The sequence below is a fragment of the Colias croceus genome, chromosome 21 (genome assembly GCF_905220415.1).
Source record: "Colias croceus chromosome 21, ilColCroc2.1".
NCBI classification, from domain to species: domain Eukaryota; kingdom Metazoa; phylum Arthropoda; class Insecta; order Lepidoptera; family Pieridae; genus Colias; species Colias croceus.
The window spans coordinates 5,904,246-5,926,740 of record NC_059557.1 but is presented as its reverse complement, the minus strand read 5'-3'; the positions used below and the strand labels follow the sequence as shown (position 1 = coordinate 5,926,740).

Genomic DNA, 22,495 nt, shown 5'->3' with positions numbered 1-22,495 from the left:
TAAAGACGGAAGAGAGAAATTATAAGATGAAACATAGGTATTTGACATACACATTTGTTTATACAAACTCTTTTCACCAACAATGACCATAACTTATGTTATGGAGTCTATGGGCAATGCACTTTGCCCTTTCCCATTAACACCGGGCATTGCATCTGCTCTTTTGCCTTCAAATAATATAAAAAAGGATTCCTAGTTAAGACAAACGTTTTTATATCTTAATAAAAAACTTACATAAAAAGTAACCAATACTTGTATGTTAAAATTGCAAAAAAACATAGATATCATTAACACAGAAAAAGATTAAAGTGCATGCACATAAAACAATGTATACCTAATCCAATATCTTTATTTACATAAAATAGTAAATATAAATCAATAACTAACCTGTGACGCTCCAGCATCAGTCCCTGGGTGTACATACTTGTGCAGGAAGTGGCACGTTCCCGGGATGTCCTTCGGGAACGAGTTGGGAAGGCACGATTTGTCGCGGGGCTCCATCTCGAATCCCGGGAACTTTATTAGCCACCTGCGAAGGAGATTTTTTATTAATAAGGTAGTGGTTATATGGCAAGCGATTTCTATACTTGTAAGGTTATCCTGTTGATCTTAGCATGATGATATATAGCCTCCTCGATAAATGGGCTATCTAACAACGAAATAATTTTTCAAATCGGACTAGTAGTTCTTGAAATTAGCGTGTTCAAGCAAACAAACAAACAAACTCTTCAGCTTTACAATATTAGTTTAGATAACATTTTTATTCCTAGTTGCAGTCATATTATAATGTTAATATCCAATTTGTTGAATGAATTTTTATAATTTATGAACATCACTTTTTTAATAAAAGACGGCTTATCAGATCTATGAGAAATTTGGCATAGAGATAGACTATTTTCTGAATTGGTAAATATTTTTTTATCTAGGTATACCTACCAGACCAGTTAAGATGTAAGCTGAAGAAAGTATCTACATAATTACAGAACGGTATGACTAATAAATTCAAATACTTAAGGGATACGATAAAACATTTAACAAAATTCAATTTAGAAAAACTTTGAACGTTAAGGGCTTTAACAAAATCGCCCAATTTAATGCTATTTTTGGAACACTCGAATTGTTTCTAACAGATAAATCCCAAAACCGAAGCAAGTAAAAACTTTCATAACAATGAAATGTCGCCCATAAAACAACCTAAAACCAATATTTCTTTGCCATAATATCGTTTGAATCAATGTTTGAAATATATAAGTTACGGATAGTGTAATGGAATGGGGTAGATATCTCACATATTCTCAAAGGTTCCACAAAATTCTCGAAGTTTCGAGAAAGGGTGTCCGTTACAATAGTGTTAGTTTTTTGATAAAAGGAGTGGATTGCAAAGATTTCCTTGGGATCATACAAACTTCGAAACCGTACTTTTGTGATTTTATCTATCAATGGACCATACTGAGTGGCTTTTGTATACCTTTTGTAAATCCGTTTTAGACTTTAGTTATACGCAATCTTATGCAATTTTTTTAAATTATAAATTGAATTTATTGTTTTAAGAACTTTTTGATGGCGAAGAGTTAAGGCGTATCTTTTGGAGATGATTTTTGTTACTTTTCACTGAATTAGCTAGGTATTTCCCTGTGATTATACCATATTATTTTTCGTCAACGATTTTTCTTACAAATTTTGGTTCAATTATATTTGTTATGTTATATTAATTATGGTATTATGTTAATTATTCAATTCAGTTTTTCAAGTGATCATCACTTACATGTAGTAATGCACAAAAAACTACACCCACAATAACAAGTGCTTTATATATCGATGCTTTACAGCCAATAAAGGATAACCGCCACCTATAAAATTGTTCATGAGAGTGGTTTAAAGTGAAAAATATTAAAAAAAAATTCATAAAAAAAATTGTATAGACCCCAAAAAGCTGGAGATGTATACAATATAGCATTGAATTTAGTACTTATTAAATGACGTTTTTATTTTTCCATTATATAGCGCAAAATACAATTTACTGTCGCTTATCCTCAAATGGTTCTTATTTTGTAAGCAGGAAAAATGGCATAAGTGTAAATACTTGAATTTTTTGCTTGAGCATAAATGACGTAATTCTAATTTAAATGTTATATACATCGAAGAAAAATGTCACAAGCAAAAGTTTTAGGGAAAAAATATAGGTAAATACTGTGTAAGGAGCTACCGAATAAAAATTAACAGTATGCAAAACTGTATAAAGTTAAATTTTTTAACGGAAATATTTTGCATAAGATACTGAAACTTGCTTTGCCCCAAATTTTGCTTTAGGGATGTAAATAATTAGAAGACATCAATATTTATCAAATCAGTCTTTATTTGACGTATTAATAGCACATAACATAAGCATCACAAAATCAAAAACAAAATAAAAAAGCATCTCCGACGAATGGCTCTTACATTTTTTTTTTATGTCAGAGCAAGCAAAGGAGCAGGTGGGCCACCTGATGACAAGTGGTCACCACCGCCCATAAACACTTGTAACACAAGGAGTGTTACAGGTGCTTTGCCGGCCTTTAATGTACAAATAAGCTCTTTTCTTGAAGGCCCCAATGTCGTAGTTGTTCGGGAACACCGCAGGTGGCAGATCGTTCCACAGTTTCACCGTACGCGGAAGGAAGTTACGGGTAAAGCGGACAGTGGTGGAGCGCCAACCATCCAGATGGTGCGGATGGAACTGGTTTTTACGGCGTGTGGTCCGGTGGTGGAACTGTGCGGCTGGTATAAGGTGGAACAATTCCTCAGAGCACTCCCCGTAGTAGATTCTGTACAGTATACAGAGAGACGCAACGTCTCTCCGCACTGACAGTGGATCGAGCCTATCGGAAAGCCTACGGTCATCGACAATTCGAGCTGCTCGACGTTGGATGCGGTCAAGTGGAAGGAGTTGATACTGTGGGGCTCCGGCCCAGAGATGAGAACAGTACTCCATATGCGGTCGCACCTGAGCCTTGTACAGCTGAAGTCGGTGGGCCGGCTTGAAGTACTGTCTTTAGTTTTTTCGAGGCTAATTTAGCTTTCGCTTCCAAATGACTGCGGAATTGAACGTCACTCGAGATTTCAACCCCGAGGATTCCGATTTTCGGCGATATACTAAGGGGAGTACTCTTAAACCGAGGTTCTACGACAAATGGGGGTCTTTTTAGCGGTAAACGCGCAAACCTGTGTCTTTAGGGGATTGAACTCGACAAGATTAAGTTCGCCCCACTCCGAGACTTCTTGGAGAGAAGACTCGACTTCAGACACAAGTTTGTTTCGACTCTCATTGAGGCTTTCCTTTGAGGTGTTTGCACGGCCGGGATAAAGAGCATCCCCCGTACTGTCGTCTGCATAGCAATGAATGTTACTGATTTGTAACAAATCAATGATATGCAGAAGGAACAGTGTAGGAGATAGCACGCAGCCTTGTGGGACACCAGCGTTCACATGAAGAGGCTTAGAGCAAGAATCGTCGATAACGACCTTAATGCTCCTCTTTTCCAGGAAGCTGGCAACCCAATCGCATAACCTTGCAGGAAGTCCGAAAGATGGTAATTTCGCTAGAAGTGCCTTGTGCCAGACCCGATCGAAGGCTTTCGCTACATCCAAACTTACAGCCAATGCCTCCCCTTTACTCTCAACCGCCTCCGCCCATCTGTGAGTGAGATACACCACAAGATCACCAGTCGAGCGACCACTACGGAAACCGTATTGCCGGTCGCTTAACAACTGGTTCTCCTCCAGATACCTCATGAGCTGGCAGTTAATAATGGATTCCATTATTTTGGAGAGTAAAGAAGTGATGGCGATCGGTCTGTAGTTAGACGGATTTGAGCGATCGCCTTTTTTAGGGATTGGGTGGACAAGAGCAGTCTTCCACGAATTCGGGATAATGCCTTTGGCGTAAGAGAGCCGAAAAAGACGCGTTACAACCGGTGCCAACTCAGGAGCACATGTCCTAAGCACAATAGGGGAGACTCCATCCGGCCCAGTCGACTTATGGATGTCAAGGGAAAAGAGAGCGTTTCGAACGGCACGTTGTGTGAAGCGTATATCCACCATTGAATGGTTGCACTGCGGGATGGTCGGCGGTGTCATTCCCCTGTCATCAAGAGTCGAGTTCCTAGCAAAGAGAGCGCCCAAGAGTTCGGCTTTCTCTTTAGCGGAATGGGCCAGAGAATCTTTGTCCTTGTGCAAAGGTGGAAAGGATGAACGACAAAAGTTACCTTGGATGGCCTTGGCGAGGGACCAAAACGCCCTTGTTCCCGAAGGAAGTCGCGCTAGTCTATCGCCAAGTGCACCAATATAACTAGATTTTTTAAATAGAATTCAACGTTTTGTAATTTTTATGTGTATTAAATTTTGTTCTGTGTAGGTATTTCTCATAGAAAACATTACAAAATTTTAAAAAAAAGAACTGCAACTTTAACAAACAAAGTGTTCTTAACATTAATTAAGATTAATGAAATCAGTCTTCTCATCGCGAAGCCGCTTGGGCTCGTAGGTTTGGGGAAACGATACCGATAACCACCATTCCAAACTGTTTTTAGACAGATAAACGACAAATAGGATGAAAACAAATTAGCATAAACGTATTTTTCATTTCTGCTATTTTATCCTAAGCGTCAAAATTTCTTCTGTTTCGGGAGGGAAAAAAAGTATAAGCGACAAACTATTATTAAATATTTATAGGGACAAATGTAGTATCCGCCATTTAAGTGTTTAAAAACTAACCGGAAAAAAACTGCTAAACACCAAATTAATTCTCAAAAATGTTGCCTTTCTATATCAAACGACAATTTTGTTTTTCGAAGGCACGAGCGTAAAGTACTAAATGAAATTTAACAAAAAATTACAGCGAAGCAAATTATCTTAAACGCATATTTTTTTATACTTGCCTTCAGGCAAAATGGTTTAACGTTAAAATATTAAAAATTTACAGAAAGCCCAAAAAGTATAAAGGTTGTTTGTATTGAAATATTTTTGATTAACTACCAAAATGCATTCCACACAAAAAAATCTGTCGTTTAAGACGAAGAAATTTGGCCTTAGTCTTTGATTTTACTACCGCCTAACCGACTTAAAGTTTAACCTAGAGATGTGTGAACTAGACCAAACGACGCAGAAAAAAAAGAGCAATTCAGCGGTATATATAAGTCCGTTCTCCAAAAAATGGCGCTTATCCCTTTTTGGCTGTAAGTCATCGATATATATAACGCAACGCTTGCATGTGTGGGTAATAACTTCTAAAATAGAAAAATCCGATACAATACAAAGCAAATGGCGGAGGACATTTTTATTTTTGATCCCGGATTAAAGTCTTATCTTTTCCTTTGCTGTGGGATAATTGAAAATATTGCTCGGAAATAGTTTTGCTGTTTGTTATAAAAGGCTTGATAGAAGCAATTGTTATTATGGAAGTTATTTTGTAGAGGGTTGTGTTTTTGATGTTGGAATTTTGTGTTTCATATATATACGTAAGTTTATGTAATGGTATGGCGAATTTTTATAAAGTTTTCACAGATAGTAAGATTTGTGGCGTTTTTACTGACCATTATGGATTAATAAGGATATAATACGAAAAAAAAACGATAGGTTCATCTTTTAGACTTTTTCTAAATTCGATTAAATTAATAAGACTTCTAGTTTCACTTTAAATAGACATAACACAACACATATTATACAATACACAATATGTATGTATAATTATTAACAAATAATTAATTCTGTGTATTCCATTACAAGTAAAATTGTGCTCATCATTTAATGTTCCCTACAAACTTTGTTTCGAACTATTTAATTCATGAATCCTAAATTACAGGAGCTCTCTGATATTTAATTATCAGCTTTATAATTGGCTTTAAGCTTCTCGGTTTCTCTCTTAACTTTTGACAAATGAAGTACCGTAATTGTGAATGTTGTGCAAGAGTCGGTTTGCTATAAAAAATTAGCTTTCCGCCCGCTTCACCCGCTTTGTCTAAAACCTTATTACTATATGGTATAAAACAAAGTCGCTTTCTCTGTCCCTATGTCCCTTTGTATGCTTAAATCTTTAAAACTGCGTAACAGATTTTGATGCGGTTTGAGACAAAGGGGGCGAAGCCGCGGGCGGTAAGCTAGTAAATTATATACTAAAACCTTCCTCTTGAATCACTCTATTAAAAAAATCGCATCAAAATCCGTCGCGTAGGTAGTTTAAAAGATTTAAGCATACAAAGGGACATAGGGACAGAGAAAGCGACTTTGCTTTATACTATGTAGTGATATTGTTTTGTAAACTTTATAGTATATCTATTAATATAGATTACGGAAAATCATTTAAGAAGCAGACATCTAGGCTTTTTGACCCTACCAAAGAAGTTTCATTTCTGACACGTGTGCTCGGCACGAGCTTAGCGGGACTGCAATTTCAAAACTAATATTATAATTATTCGATTTAACTCAAAAATTGCTCGACCGTATTTCACAATTCTTTTACCACTATAAAACATCTTTACCGAGTTACAAATGCTATATTCTTCTTTTATCTTGGGTCAATCGGAATCAGAACGATGACGTATCATCATACTTAAATAAAAATGTCGGCATTGATATAACGCTTTAACTTTATTATAGGAAATATGGAGCTAATATAGACCAAATAAACCATAACGCTTATGGTTAGTGTAATGGCGTATAAAAAATAATGACACGATTAAATTTATTGTTATAGCGTATGGCGTATGAAATAAATATAAAATATAATTTACGAGATGTCCGTTTAGTATTCAATGTTAAAATATTTATGATTTTAATCGACTTGTTTTCGTGCCGTTGGGGTTTACAGCTAGAGGTATATGAAACTCGAAGTTTTGATTGTACTACATGATTGTAAAATCGAACTTTTATTCAATGAAAATATGTTAGATTTGTTTATTAATAACAATGGATTTAGTTTAAAAAATATTTATAAACCAAAAAAGTAGAGCATTACATTTACAGGAGATCCAAACTAGGCTGTTGCCTGTGTCTTGGATCTCAGAACAGGTACGCAGGTCACTAATATGTCTTAATTTTAGTTACATGGGAACACTTGGACATTAAAATAGAAATGATAATAAATAATTACTAATTACTAATATTAATAACTATGTATTCACGACACATAGAAAATGTAACCAGTAAAGCGGATTCTGTTCTATTAGCTTTTATAGGCTGGGCCTAATTTGAAATAGTATTATTTTCAGGGTTTAAAAATGACAGCCCTGGATCGTCTAGCGCCATCACTATCAAATTCTGGAAATAATACTGCTACAAAACATCATAGTAACCCTGTACTATCATGTCTTTAAAATGAACAGAAATAAATGCCGAAATACTTATTATTCAAGTCGATATAATACTTACTCATAAGTAGTAGGGCTGACGTTTATCTTCAAAGGTTCAGAGCCTGACTCGAACTTGTTTGCAAGAGTCACGTTGTGGCCGAAGAGACAGTATTTTAGCATTGTTTTTCCGACGACACCAGCTAAAACTGTCCCAGTATGCAGACCTATACGCATCTGTGTAAAAAAAAACCTTTATAGGTAATGGATTACAAAATTATTTGAATTATCCTATCCCACTAACTTTATGAAAAAATGATAAATTCTAAACTTTTGTACACGTGTACCAAAAAGTTGCTAATTATTAACAGTATTTATTTTGTTGTTTTGGATGATGTTTTATGTAATTAATTTCAGCGAATCTATCGTACATTATATGTGTCAAAACTTTTATAAATGATACTCTAATATCGTACAATATTAACCAATGGATAGAGATTTATTGCCAAAGCCTCTTCATAAGCCGATCAGTACAGAAAAGTTTTAACTTTTAATTAGTTCCACTTGTTGAAAAGTACCTACTAAAATGAATAATAAAAACTTCAGATATTATGGAAAATTTTTAGTTCATCAAAACCTTATAAGTATCTATCGAAACACTTTTTTCTATACATACTTACTATGGCCATTCTATGGCTATACCAACCTTGATGGGATTCCCCTCATGCGTAAAGTGCTGAGCGCAAGTTTCCACCATTCGCAGCGCCATCCACGCTATTTGCGGCGCATGAGTTTCGATCTTTCGGTGTAGTCCGCTAGCAACGCAATATGCGTCGCCTATCGTTTCCACCTGGTGGATAAAACTTATTATTTTCTTCTAGAAGGATTATAATATAATCAATGGTAATATAGTCAATGGTAATTAATAGAATTAAAATAAACGGAGGCTCGCTGAAATTTTATGAACTATTTTTGTTAGAAATCAATTGATTAAAATGTGATATTGACATATCAATGTTTGTTACAAACAGAATAATTAAGATAATGCATAGCTTCTATCGCGGGCCTTGAGCGCGGGCACCGAATCCAGAAATTCCGTAACGAAAACCCTCACGCTCCCCACTCCGACGGGCACGGAGGTGTTGCTTGAAGGCATGCTATGCAATAGCTTTACCGCGGCAGTCCCCGAGTGCCACACATTTTTATTTTTGTTAAGTAGGTATCAAAAATTACTTGTAAATTTCAATTATTTTATTAAATAAAAAATTCCAACAAATTCTATATTTTATACGTCTGCCACCGTTCGTGTCAATATTTACCACACAAATAATTTATAAATACGAACAAATCCTGTATGCTGTTCAAGCAATTCCTGATACGTAGCTGTTCGCTCGTATTTATGTATTTTCTTAAAGACACAAAGAACACCTGGCCACATCGGAAAACCTATTTCCATACGCAAATACTCAAAGGCTTTCATTTTTACTTTGAAATCAAGATACTCGTAAAAATAGTAAACATTTATTTTTATTACGAATACCTTCATAATATGTTATCGTTCATTTATGTTATTTTCATATAGTTAAGGTGATTGAAATTTGAAACTAATTCATTGCTATTATTAATACAATTGTACGGTGTCAATGATAGAGTCAGTCAACAATTTTATGCAAACTAGCTTTTCGCCCGCGGCTTCGCCCGCTTTGTCTAAAACCTAATAAATTATATACTAAAACCTTCCTCTTGAATCACTCTATCTATTAAAAAAAACCGCGTCAAAATCCATTGCGTAGTTTTAAAGATTTAAGCATACAAAGGGGCATAGGGACAGAGAAAGCGACTTTGTTTTATACTATGTAGTGATAAAACTTTCACAAACGTACCCTAAAAGCTGCAGAAAATAGCAATCAAATATTCAAAGGTACAAAACATTCTAACGATTACATTTCAGAGAAAACAAGTTAATAAAAGTTTGGTTCTTTAGCACAGATTATGTAAATATCACAGATAAAAATATAAACTATCCATTTTAGTTCGCAGTTTATTCGATCCCAAACCATTATCATTGTTACTTATTATTATTACTATTACTGTTTATTTGTCAAATAACATGGCTATGTTTTGTCCACTCTTAACTGTATTAGGGATAAAGATTTTACCATTGAGTTTATTGCCTTTTGTGTAGCAAATCGCGAAAAAAAGCGTTATTTTGCTTTGAAAAAAGTTTTTCCTAGGAGTTATTCCTTAGAATAAGAGTGGATGACTCAACTACTGAATAATTTTTTATTTAAGATTGAAAATATACAACATGTCTGTTGCTGAAATCACTACATAGTATAAAACAAAGTCGCTTTCTATGTCCCTATGTCCCTTTGTACGCTTAAATCTTTAAAACTACGCAACGGATTTTGATGCGGTTTTTTTTAATAGATAGAGCGATTCAAGAGGAAGGTTTTAGTATACAGGGTTACTTGTAAAACACCAGCAACCTCGCAGGACCAGATAGGTAACATCATAAGTAACAACATTTGTTCTACGACTTTTGGCATAACGCAATAAATTATTTTTAAATGATTTTTTAAACTTTTATTGCACTCTCCTAACATTTGTAAGTCTATGTTCTATTCATTATCGGATGGACGACGCGACGCCCCCTTCCCCCTCTCGTTCGCTTCTTGTTTACGTAATTTTTGGGAGGCGTAGAGTTTTTATTATTCAAACGGAAAATTAAATGAATATTTATTTTTGTATGAAAATAAAATCTAACAAATTATCAAAAGTCGTAGAACAAATGTTGTTGCTTACGATATTAGCTATCTTGTCCTGCGAGGTTGCCGGTGTTTTACAAGTAACCCTGTATAATTTATTAGGTTTTAGACAAAGCGGGCGAAGCCGCGGGTGGTAAGCTAGAATCATTATAAATTATATATTTAAAATATCAATAATATACATAAATAATACTAAATCTATTATTTTATCGCATCGCATTTAAGTACGGAAGTAGGCAGTAAATAATTATTTTCCCCCTTGTTTCATGTCAAAATAAAAAACGTAATTAAATTTAACAATTATTAAATCATTCATAAAACGTAAATTATGCGGTTTTATAAAACTATTGAAATCCACATGACGGGGCTGTGTTACCACAAACCATCAAATACAACATTATGTTATTAAATTTATTTATAATTTAAGCTTTGAGATATTATTATAATATTGAAGTTTGAACCAAAGCTACGTGTGTATCAAAGTTCTAATAAAACTATAGTGGACCGTAAATTTATAACTCTACATTGTGTTGCAATTATTAATTATAAGCTAAATATGATAATTTTCCAAATGTTGTAATATAACAGAATCACATATTACATAAACTGCACTTTTAGGGCTGATTTTTCAATCCTTGGTTAAATCTTAACCGTCCAATAAAGTATTACACAATAATATACAGATGTCCCCTAAAAACTGTCAAAAAGTGGGCAAGTAACACATTTTTAAAATGGTTGTTTAATACGAAATTCGATGAATAAAGTATAACTAAGGATTGAAAAATCGGCCATTAATAAAATATAGCTTCATCTAAACATATTTTTAACACGACAAAATTGAAATTAGAAAGGCTCCACTAAAGTTTGACATTTTCATATACAGCGTGTTGTAAAAATTTCCCAACAGAATATTTGAAATTTATTAATACTATGTTCTTGAACTTGCTGTTTCCAAAGAAACGATGCCAAGTATGTCTTGAACTGCGTGACATATTTCAAATGACTTCATTACACCCCTCTTTTGATGTGGAAAGGGGTCATTTAAAAATCGGTCAAGTTTAATTTCTCTTGTATGACTGTGTTTAGTCGTGCAAAACATATATATGTTAGCCTATACATTTTGGATTATTGGGAAAAAATCAATCAGACTGATACTTCGTCTTTTCACATTCACACTATAATATGATAAATTTATAAATTCTGAGGAACTATATGGTGCTGTTATTACACGTTAATTAGCAATCATCTTTTTATAGAAAATGTCGAAGACACGGAACAGCATTTGCACCTACTACATCGGAAATATATAGAGCTGTCACTTCTTTAAAATCATAAATATTTTCATAGTAGGAGATAATCATCATTGGAATAGCATTGGCGCAGATTGAAGAGAAACCTACGTCGTTGTCGTCACTATGTCTTTTTACATCCATCATATCGGAACTATATAGAGCTGTTCTAACCTTATAAACATCCAGTTCTTCACAGAATATATCAAAGACGCTGTACAAGTCTTCCAACATGGCGATGACCATCATGGGAGTGGCGGTGGCGCAGATTGACGTGAAACCCACGATATCACTGAATAACATTGTGACGTCATCATGGCTTTTTGCTTCTATCTCCTCACCTGTAAGAAAGCTTGTATTAGAACAGGGTTTTGGTGTTTTGTGGATAAACTTTAGTTTGAAGTCACAGTAAATAAATCCTGGACAGATCACTAGTAACGTCAATATGAGAGTAACTAAAGATGTTAAAATATCATTTCAGAAATATCTCAGAATAAATATTGTGTAAAAAACTCCATCGCTTTAATATCTTTCCGATACGAAAGAGGTTGATGAAACATAAACAAAGGTCTAAGTTTTATTGAAGTACCCTCGTTTTTATTAAAGTCAAACAATTCAAACTTTTAATACAAATTGTTTGTTATTGAAATTGAATAAATAGATTATTTTATTAGCATTTTTAGGGTTGATTTTTTCAATCCTTGGTTAAAACTTATTCATCGAGTAACGTTTAATACTACCATTTCAAAAATGTTTTGTAATTGTCCGTATTTGACAGTTTACAAGTGACATTTTAATATGTTCGTGTTATACTTTATTGGACGGATAAATTTAAACCAAGGATTGAAAAATCGGCTCTTAGTCAGACTAAAAATGCGTTTGTATTTGCCAGTAAATTTAATTATATTGAAAACTAGCTTGTGCACAAGGCTTCACTCGCGAAGTAGATAGAGCCCTAAAGTGGCAAATACAAGCACATGTGATAAACAATTTGCTTCCATACAAATAATTAAGTACTATATTTAAACTGTTAGTTAGATCTCTAGATACACTGGTGAAAATTGCATGCGGAACGTTTTGCGTGATGCACGAACAAACATAAGATTGGAAAAATGGATGAAGCCCAGGTTGAAACGGGGCATGCAGCTAGCAAACAACAAAATTATTCATTAATAATTTAAAATAAGGTGAGCTAACGACTATCGTAATAATATTATAAACGCGAAAGTTTGTAAGAATGGATGGTTGGATGTATGGATGCTTGTTACTCTCCCACGTTAAAATTACCGGACGGAATTGGACGAAACTTTTAAGGAATGTAGGTTATACATTAGAATTCACATTTGAAATATATTTTTGCACACGGGTTCGTTTGCGGGTAAAATCGCGGCGCAGCTAACACAAATTAAAATATGGGCTATATTGGCAAAATAACCTCTTGTTTGACACAATAAAATCCACTTAAAATATGAGCAAAGTAATAATTCCATGGATACTTTAATGACCGTGTACAATGGCCGTCTGGTATGACGATAAATTTCCAAACACAGGTGTTAACTCACCAATTAATTATAGACCTACTGCCACATTAAATATGAGTTATATTCCAATGGTGGTTATTCTCGTATATTGATTTGAAAATTTATATGTGCAGTTTTTAATAATTTTGTAGAATATGCATCTGGTTTTGTTTTATTGTTCCATGAGAATGTGAATATTGTTATCAACAATACATTCTTACAGTAATTTCACTCTAGAGCAGTTAAAAAAATCTGGGTAAAAAGTTGGATTGACGTTTTTTACCCGATCACGTCGAAATGGCGAAACAAATATGCATGCTATTTGACACAGAAATGCATATCTAATAGATTTTAAAGTGCATTATAGGATATTTTATAGAAAACGAAGTAGAGCGACATGACAACGTCTTTGTGTTATATCAATTTCATGGTATTTGCGCATAATACCAACATATAGTTACGCCTTTTACGCCTTCACCTACGCACTCGCATGCGGCAGCGAAACAACGAAAAACTGTAAGTAGTATGGCAGGCTTTCGCATATGATATGTCTCACTCTAGTACATAAATAGATGAAATAGTTGGGCATACCGCATACGTTTCGTAGATATTTCGCTACGCAGTAGTTCCGCAGAGACTTGCTACCGCCTACGAATGCGTAGGTGTACTAACGCCTTTAGTACAACTACAAGGGTAACGCCACGGGCATATACTAGTATCTATATTCTATATGTAATTAAAAAGTTAACTTACCCAGCCATAGTCGCTTAGCAATATGTGGTGGAAATATCAAATGCAGCAGACTGACGTTCTTCTCTCTCTCCTTAGCTACGGATTTGCTGAGCTCCACTATCGAGTTTTTGAGTTTGTCCATTCGTTTCCGAAGCCCATCCTATTCAAATAATAAATATCTAAAATTTGTAATTATTATTATAAAAGGGAATAGGAGTTTGAGTTTTTTATGAGTAAAAGTTTAAACTAGCCTATCGCAATTTAGAAAAACTTTTGAATCGTCATAACAGTTTTACAATTTACCTACCACCGATTCAGAAAGCAATAGACATCAGAGGGAACCCTGTTATTTATTTTCTAGACATACACACACAAATACACGTACACTATTAAGTATTATAATTAAATTGACAAAAGATTAATGAAGATACGAATTCATGACAGGTTTTATTATCATGCTTTTTTACATTTTTATCATAAAATCAATTTTCAGAGCGACATTTTTAATGAATATCTATTATTAAAAAATTGTATTACTCAAAAGATGAGCTAGATTATCTTTATATCATCAAAAATAAGGACGAAATAATTAACGCGTTTGGTTAACGAATGACAATTATTGCTAATTAAAAAAGTGCCGCCTCTAATATTGAGCAATAATTTTTTACTGCTTCTTACTGATACCTAAAGTAATCTCCCTCAACAAGTTATTAATTTTATTACTTTGATGAGCGTCTTTACTAAATCCATATTTATTATCTTTTTAATATGAAAATTTGATCTTCTTATTTCTACGTAATGATGAAAATGTTTTATTATTGAAGTTTTAGTTAATAAACGAATATTAGAAATGTCGCGTCCAGTGGGCCAGCTTCCCCGTAGGAAGGGAGAGATGTTCATCAACTGAAATATAATATTTTACTAAGCAATTAGATAAATACGATAAGCCATCTGTATCGGCCACTTTTTCTCTTTATTAGATTTGCAAGAGAAGGTTACGTTTTTAAACAAACACACACACACACACACACACACACACACACAGTCACTTTTGAAAGCTGTAAATTTATTTGAATATGAATATGTAGCAGCGTAGCTTGGAGTGGATGTGGATGTGGATCAGCCCATATACGTTCCCACTGCTGGGACACGGGCCTCCTATGAGGGTACAGGCTATAATCCACCGCGCTGGCCAAGTGCGGGTTGGCGGATGACACATGTCGTCGAACTTTTTTTTTTTTTTAATTCTTCGACATGTCGGTTTCCTCACGATGTTTTCCTTCACCGTTCGAGCAGTGGTGATGTAACAACATGCGCAGATAAATTGAAAAATCAATTTATTTCCTGCGCGCTCGCCTGGTCTCGAACCCCGGACTTATCGATTCGAAGTCCGAGGTCTCACCACTGAGCCACCACTGCTACAGTGCTGCAGTAGCTTGGAGTGACTATATCAAAAGAGTGGCTATATCAAAATGATAAAAAATTATTATTTCTACTGCATACTGTGCCATAAATAGTTATTACCAAAATTTTAGCTTTACTTAAAAGACAATTAATCTTGTCATATAATGTAAAATATGTATTCCAACCTGTGCTCTAGTCTGTTCGCTGACTAAAATCACATCTCTTGTTGCATCATGCAGTGGAATATCAGATATGAAGAGACCTCGCCCGGTGAGCCCCTCTAGTCCATCGAGGAAGGGGGACCCCACAAACAGTAAGGAATCTGACTCCGGGCAGAACACCATCTGGCCTTTAATCTCGAGACCCTGCAAGAGAAAAGATGTTAAAAAAGAAGTAAAAAAAACGGGGTTTACGACATGTTGCTTTGGTGAAATGAGACTCTTAATGGGACGATATAATAAAAGATAGAGGGGATTGACGTGAAAAGGTACATTCATAAATATGTCGTTTAAATCTACTAATATGTGTTAATATTAAAGAACTGAAGAGTTTCTTTGTTTGTATGTTTGGTTAAATCACATTCATCTCAAGAACAACGGATCCGATTTGACAAATTATTTCAGTGTTAGATAGCGCATTTGTAGAGGAAGGCTTCAGTCATATCATCATCACACTAAGAGCAACAGAAGCGGGGCAATGTGGGTGAACCCGAAGGGCACAGCGAGTTAATAATCTAAGTTTAGTTTACATCACTATATAATATTTAAATAAACCAGTAACTAATTCGACAAAACAACCACGAACATAACAAATGAAATCGTATAAAAGGATGGCCAAAACCGGTGGTCCAAGCGAACCGCAAAGTGCCATGCAATCACCCAAATGTGCCCAAATTCTGCGACTGACAGTAATCGCAGTACATGTCAGTTGCATCCGTTTTCACTACGCTAAATTTCGTTGTATTGGCCTATATACGGGATGAAAATTTTCTTGGGCCCTGGATCTACGGATAGTATTTTGTAGAAAAGACGTGTGCAACACCTGTTTTTAACATTGCCTGTTTTGATTGGAACGTTTATAATATTTTATTAGTTATTTTATTAGTTCGATTAACGGTCGTGGTATATGAATTTTCAAAAATGTTTGAATGCAGTACTATTTCTTTAAAAAATAAAGGAATGTTTCCTTTCAGCAAAATTTGCTATGCCCAGTATTCCAAGTAATTCCCTCCAGGGCCCATCAAAAATTTCCTCCCTATATATACCTCTATGTATGCTCAAGAGACCGTAGGGTATATAAACTTAATGATGTAGACAATCGAGCAAATTCCCTGATGGTTAAAGCACTTTGCATGCAATATTGGTGATTTGTGTACGTGGATATGTGGAACACGTGCTATTCAATTACTACCAAAATTAATACCTGTGGCTATTATAATACCTTGATGTTATTTTTAGGTAAACATAAAATTCAGCAGAAAAATATGTGATAAGTCTTTCATAAATATAACATTATGCGGTAGTTCAGAGTACCATTCCTTTCGTCCATTCCGGTCCATTTTATTATGACTTCGAAATTTGTATGAGTGGCCAATTTAATTACAAACCACATTATGTATTATTCTTACCTATATTTTCTACATTAACTCTCTATCTAAGATCTCTTATTTCTATTTCACACACTCTAAAAATAATCAAAAAGAAAATCTTGAAGCAAAGAAGCACACAAATAAGTTGGTTATCCCAGATCATGGACTATATTGAAACATTATCAAACACTCCTACATAAATTTTCTTCACTGTCAAAGTTTCTATTAGAATTCTGAGACTGTATCTCCAAAAGTGGAACAATATGTATTTTATTAGCATCCCTTCGAATCCTGAAGACCCTTATTCATGCATATGTTACAAAAAGTAAGGGAATCCACCCTTATTCACATGTTATGACATTCGAACCCTTTTATGAGTGGCATTTCAATTTAAATTAAAAACGAATGTAGTCATTCCCCTTTGTTTAGATATTATCCTGTAATATCTTCATTGTTACTCTCTAAAACCTGTTATTAAAATGATGATTCAAGAGTTTCTTAAATATTCGAAATGTTTACATTAACATTTACAAAATGGTACTTTGTAATTTTCTTACCCTGACAAAAGTACAATAATAATTAAGATTATCTTATAATATTATCGTTTTTTTTTTATGAATTAATATGTAGGTTCAACTAATTATTTCTGAAGCTTAAGGATACACCTGTATTATAAAAGAAACAAATATTTTATCATTATAAGAAACACGCACTCAATTTAAAATCCGATATCTCAATTCTCAAAGCGTATAAAAATAGATGATTGATAAATAGAATTGTACTTATGAAACTTGTCAAGCGTGACAAGTTGGGATTGAGAGACCCTTGTTACGATGTGTTGGACAAACATCTGTAATCTTTAGAACTACGAGTGTCATAATCTGAGAGTTTTTGTTCCACTTCTGACAGTCGTTATCGAGATTTTATTGCTTGGGACTTAATTTTTTGCTGATGATACGGATTGACTATTATCTCTCTTTTTACTATGCTATATCCCGCGTTTTCGAGCGACGTTTGTCTCTTTTTACTATGCTATATCCCGCGTTTTCGAGCGACGTTTGTCTCTTTTTACTATGCTATATCCCGCGTTTTTGAGCTACTTTGTCTACGTGGCGGCGTACCACCCGCCGCTGCTGGTCTCGGCGTGGCCGCGCAGCCCGCCCGCTGCCGCTCCTTACTCAGACACAGATGTGAGTACGAATACTTCCTTAGAGTGGAATTTTAATAAAGCCGATTTTGTTTTACTTTATTCTAAAATAGCACAAGTAGATTGGACGGATTTTTATAATTTAGGATTAGATATGAGCTTGAAGTATTTCTATAATGTTTTTAATTCAATTTTCGATTCCTGTGTGCCATTAAAGAAGAAAAATAAAGTATGTTCGAGATACATTTATCCTGAATGGTACACAAAAGAAATAATTCGAGACATTAAAATTAAAGCGGCGCATCATAAACGTTTTAAGGCTAGTAAATCGCAAAAAGATTACGAAATATTCAGTAGGTATAGATCTAAGGTAAAATGTGCGATTGAAATGGCGTTAAACAGTTATCGTCGGCGAGTTGAAGCGAATTTAATAGAAGACCCCAAATCTTTTTGGAAGTTTATTAACAATAGTCGGGTAATTAAAAAATCTAAACCTCTGGTTAGCGACAATGGCGAGGTGATGACTGCACAGCAAAGCGTGGATGCATTTTCTGAATATTTTAGGTCGGTTTATATTCAGCAAAAACCAAAGTTAGATGTAAACTTAGCGATAACACAAGCAAATTGTTTAAACGGAGCAGTAAGAGTGCACATCGGAGAATTACAGCTTTGTGAAGTACTGAAGGCGCTTAGTCAACTTAAGCCAAAGACATCTTCAGGTCCAGACCAGATACCGCCATATATATTGAAGGATTGCCGCCTGGTGTTGGCAAAGCCCCTTCTCCATATATACAACTTATGCCTTAAAACAGCTGTTTTCCCAAACTGTTCAAACTCAAACTCAAACTCAAACATTCATTTATTCAATTAGACTACTATTTAGTAGCACTTTCGAATCGTCATTAAGTACATAATTATTTTATCATTTACCACCGATTCGGAAAGCAGTGATCTATGGAGAAGAATCGGCAAGAAACTCCATAGTTGCTCTTTTAAAATCATGTCGATATTACATAATATGTAAATTATATCTAAATACATAATATATCATAATATACAAAGAACTGTCCTGTGGTTTTTACGCGACAACCCTCCATGGGTTTTTATCGTCCATATATTCCTGAATACTGTAGTACGCTCTCTGAACTAGTACATTTTTTATATAAGTTTTAAATTTAGAACTACTAAACTCTCTAATATTATGAGGAATTCTATTGTAAAAGCGTATACCTTGACCCATAAATGAATTTTTAACTTTAGCTAATCGGAAAAATGGCATTTCAATTCTATTTCTGTTCCTTGTGCCATAACAGTGTCTATCTCCTACTCTTGTGTGTAAGTCGGCGTTTTTGTGTACATGCAAAATATTATTAAATATATACTGTGATGGTAGAGTAAGTATACCAGTATTCTTAAAGAGATCTCTTAGTGAGTCCCGAGCACGTAAATTATATATAGAGCGAATGGCTCTTTTCTGTAAGATAAATATAGTTTCTATATCTGCTGCCCTGCCCCATAGTAGAATTCCATAGGACATAATACTATGAAAGTAGCTGAAATATACCAATCTAGCTGTATCTTCATCGGTGAGATGCCTTACCTTTCGGACTGCATATGCTGCTGAACTGAGCTTACCTGCAGCGGTGTTGACATGGGCTCCCCACTGTAGTTTCTCGTCCAATGTTAACCCAAGAAATACAGTCGATTCTGTAGGGTGTAATACCTCCCCGTTCAAGGTAATATTTCTGCTCAACTTTTTAACGTTAGGTAGTAAAAATTCAACACAAGTTGTTTTTTTGGCATTTAATAATAAATTATTAGCAGTAAACCAGTCGGATATGTGTAAAAGAGTACTGTTCACTTCGTCAACATTTGGGTCATGCCTATCCACATTGAATATTAATGAGGTATCATCTGCAAACAGAACTATTTCACACCTATCCTGTAAATAATAAGGTAGATCATTGATATATACCAAGAACAAGAAGGGTCCTAAAATAGATCCTTGTGGAACACCAATGTTAATTGACGCACCGCTAGAACGTTCTCCATTAACAACTACAGTTTGTATCCTATCATGAAGGTATGAGGCTATGAGGTTCTGAGCTTGTCCTTTAATCCCATAGTGATTAAGTTTGCGCAATAAAGTACAATGTTCAACGCAGTCAAATGCCTTGGAGAGGTCACAAAATATCCCCAAAGCATTTTTTGAGTTTTCCCATGCCTTATATATATGTGTTAGTAGTGCAACTCCAGCATCTGTGGTTGAGCGCCCCTTTGTGAAACCAAACTGTTTGGTGTGCAGCAAATTATTAGAAGCAAAGTGACTAGTCAATTGGTTTAATATTAACTTTTCGAAAACTTTACTTAATGTTGGTAAAATCGAGATAGGTCTATAGTTGTTACAGTCTTCTTGATCACCTTTTTTAAATAGAGGTATAACTTTACTAAGCTTTAGTAAATTAGGAAATGTACCATAGTCACAACACCTATTAAATATGAAAGCTAAATTGTTTGCAATATTTTCTATTATATTATTAACTAAATTTACGGACATTCCCCAAAGATCACAAGTATTTTTTAAATTAAGTGTCTTAAATGCTGTAACAATATCATTAGCAGTTACGTGACGCAATTCAAATAATGTACTGCACCCCGCAACATGGTCCCTCAAAAAGGTCTCTGCAAGTATTGAAGACGAATTTAAATTATTAGTAATGCTAGCAGGGACACTACTAAAGAAATCTTCAAAAGCAAGCGCAACATCAGCATTTTTGTCAATAACCATGCCATTATTTACAAGTTTTATGGTATTACTTGATTTGCTTTTACCCATTTCACCATTAATAATAGACCAAACTGTTTTAACTTTATTATCCGAGTCGCGTATTTTATCCCTGATATACAAACGCTTCGCAGTAAAACAAACAATTTTAAAAGTTTTTGAGTAATTTCTAACATAACTAAGAAAAGATGGATCTTTATTATATTGCTTCATACCATATAACTCATAAAGAACAATCCTACACCTATGTATGCTAGGTGTCGCCCATTTACTAAATGGTAAATCCTTGGTAATATTTAAAGATTTAACTTTAAATATTTTTTCAAATTCACTATGAACTAAATTAAAAAGATTTTTAAACATTTCACAAGGATTATTATGACAGGATTGATCATTCAGTACGGGCAGGTTTTTATTAATATTATCTCTAAATTTATTAATGCCTTTTTTAGTTATAGGCCTAACATTAGTTCTTTTAAATTCAGGTAAGCAATCCCATTCAAAAACTACTTTCTGGCCACAGTGATCCGAAGTGAGTGTATTGAGAATATTTTTCTCTAAACAGATGCAGTCGCAGTATATATTATCAATACAGGTTGCAGAAGTAGGTGTAATTCGTGTGGGTTCATTAAAAAGTTTATACAGGTTAAATGACTGAAACAAATTAACAATTCGTGTTGCCGTTTGTGTTTGTAAAAGTACATCAATATTAAAATCACCACATACTATAACTTTTTTTTTACTCCTACTTAAACGCTTTAATATTTCTTCCATGACTGTCTCAAACATATTAAAGTCACTGGAAGGGGGTCTATAAACGCAAACAATAATGTAACGCTCCAGTTCAACACAGGACAGTTCAATGGTCCGTTCTATAGAAAGACTAACAATGTCAGTTCGTTCTTTGCATTTTACACTATTATGTACAAAAATAAGAGAACCTCCATGAATAGCATATGTCCTGAAGTATATACTTTTTAATTTATAATTATCAATATTTATTAACAACTGACATTGTTTAAGCCAATGTTCTGTTACACAAAAAACCTTAATACTATTATGATTTAAAAACAATTCTATTTCTAATAATTTGCTAGCCAAGCCTTGAATGTTTTGATGTACAATAGAAAAAGTCTGCTTAGCTGTTGTCTTATATACTAGTTTAAATCTAGCTTAGGGCTAGATTTTCTGTCAACACTAGGTTGGTGTATATAATTACTACTACATAAAATTATAGTAGATCCAGGGTCTGATACCGAACATGTACCAGACTGGTTAATATTATATGCTATTAACATAGCAAGTTCTCGCTTATATCTAGATGGCAGATACACTGTATTCCTTGTCAGAGTAAAAGATTTAATACACAAATTAATGTCAAAGTAAATAAATGCATCACAATGATGATTTGTTACATTATACAATTTTAAATTCATATTATGAATTAATCTATTTTGTTCTTGTGTCAAACCAGGTAGGTATGGCAATGTACACAACATAAATTTACATTTAGTCTTACTACTAATTTCCAACATTTTTTGAAATCCTACATCAATATCCTTATTTTTTACATTTAAACTATCTCCATAAAGTATAATTACAATATTATTCTTATTAAAGCTGAAATGGTCAAGTGATTTGATTATATAATTAAATGAACTGTTAGGAGTGCAAATATTAGTGACTTTAAGCCCTAAATTGTTGAGCATAGCGCCAAAGTTGGAAGATAAGTCGCGTCGTTCCAGTGCCCAAAGGGGGACGTGGTAACAGAGTGGATGAGTATAGGCCTGTTGCAATATTGCCCTCACCAGCGAAGGTTTTTGAATCTGCGGTGCAAAAAAGCATATTGACACAGGTACGATCTCACTTGTCAGATGCTCAACATGGCTTTAGATCAGAACGTAACACTGCTAGCAATCTACTAAGCTATATGGTGGATA

The 22,495-nt window shown here is 34.3% G+C and overlaps 1 protein-coding gene across 1 annotated transcript in view; it reads right to left on the bottom strand.

Moving 5' to 3' along the window:
- Positions 1-22,495, bottom strand: part of LOC123701203 (head-specific guanylate cyclase) — a 134,119-nt gene that overhangs the window by 5,633 nt on the left and 105,991 nt on the right. The window contains exons 9-14 of the mRNA XM_045648601.1: positions 15,221-15,400; positions 13,653-13,791; positions 11,554-11,720; positions 8,029-8,172; positions 7,405-7,559; positions 388-529 (exon numbers count right to left, since the gene is read on the bottom strand). Coding sequence (XP_045504557.1) covers positions 388-529; positions 7,405-7,559; positions 8,029-8,172; positions 11,554-11,720; positions 13,653-13,791; positions 15,221-15,400 — 927 coding nt within the window. The remainder of the gene's footprint in view (positions 1-387; positions 530-7,404; positions 7,560-8,028; positions 8,173-11,553; positions 11,721-13,652; positions 13,792-15,220; positions 15,401-22,495) is intronic.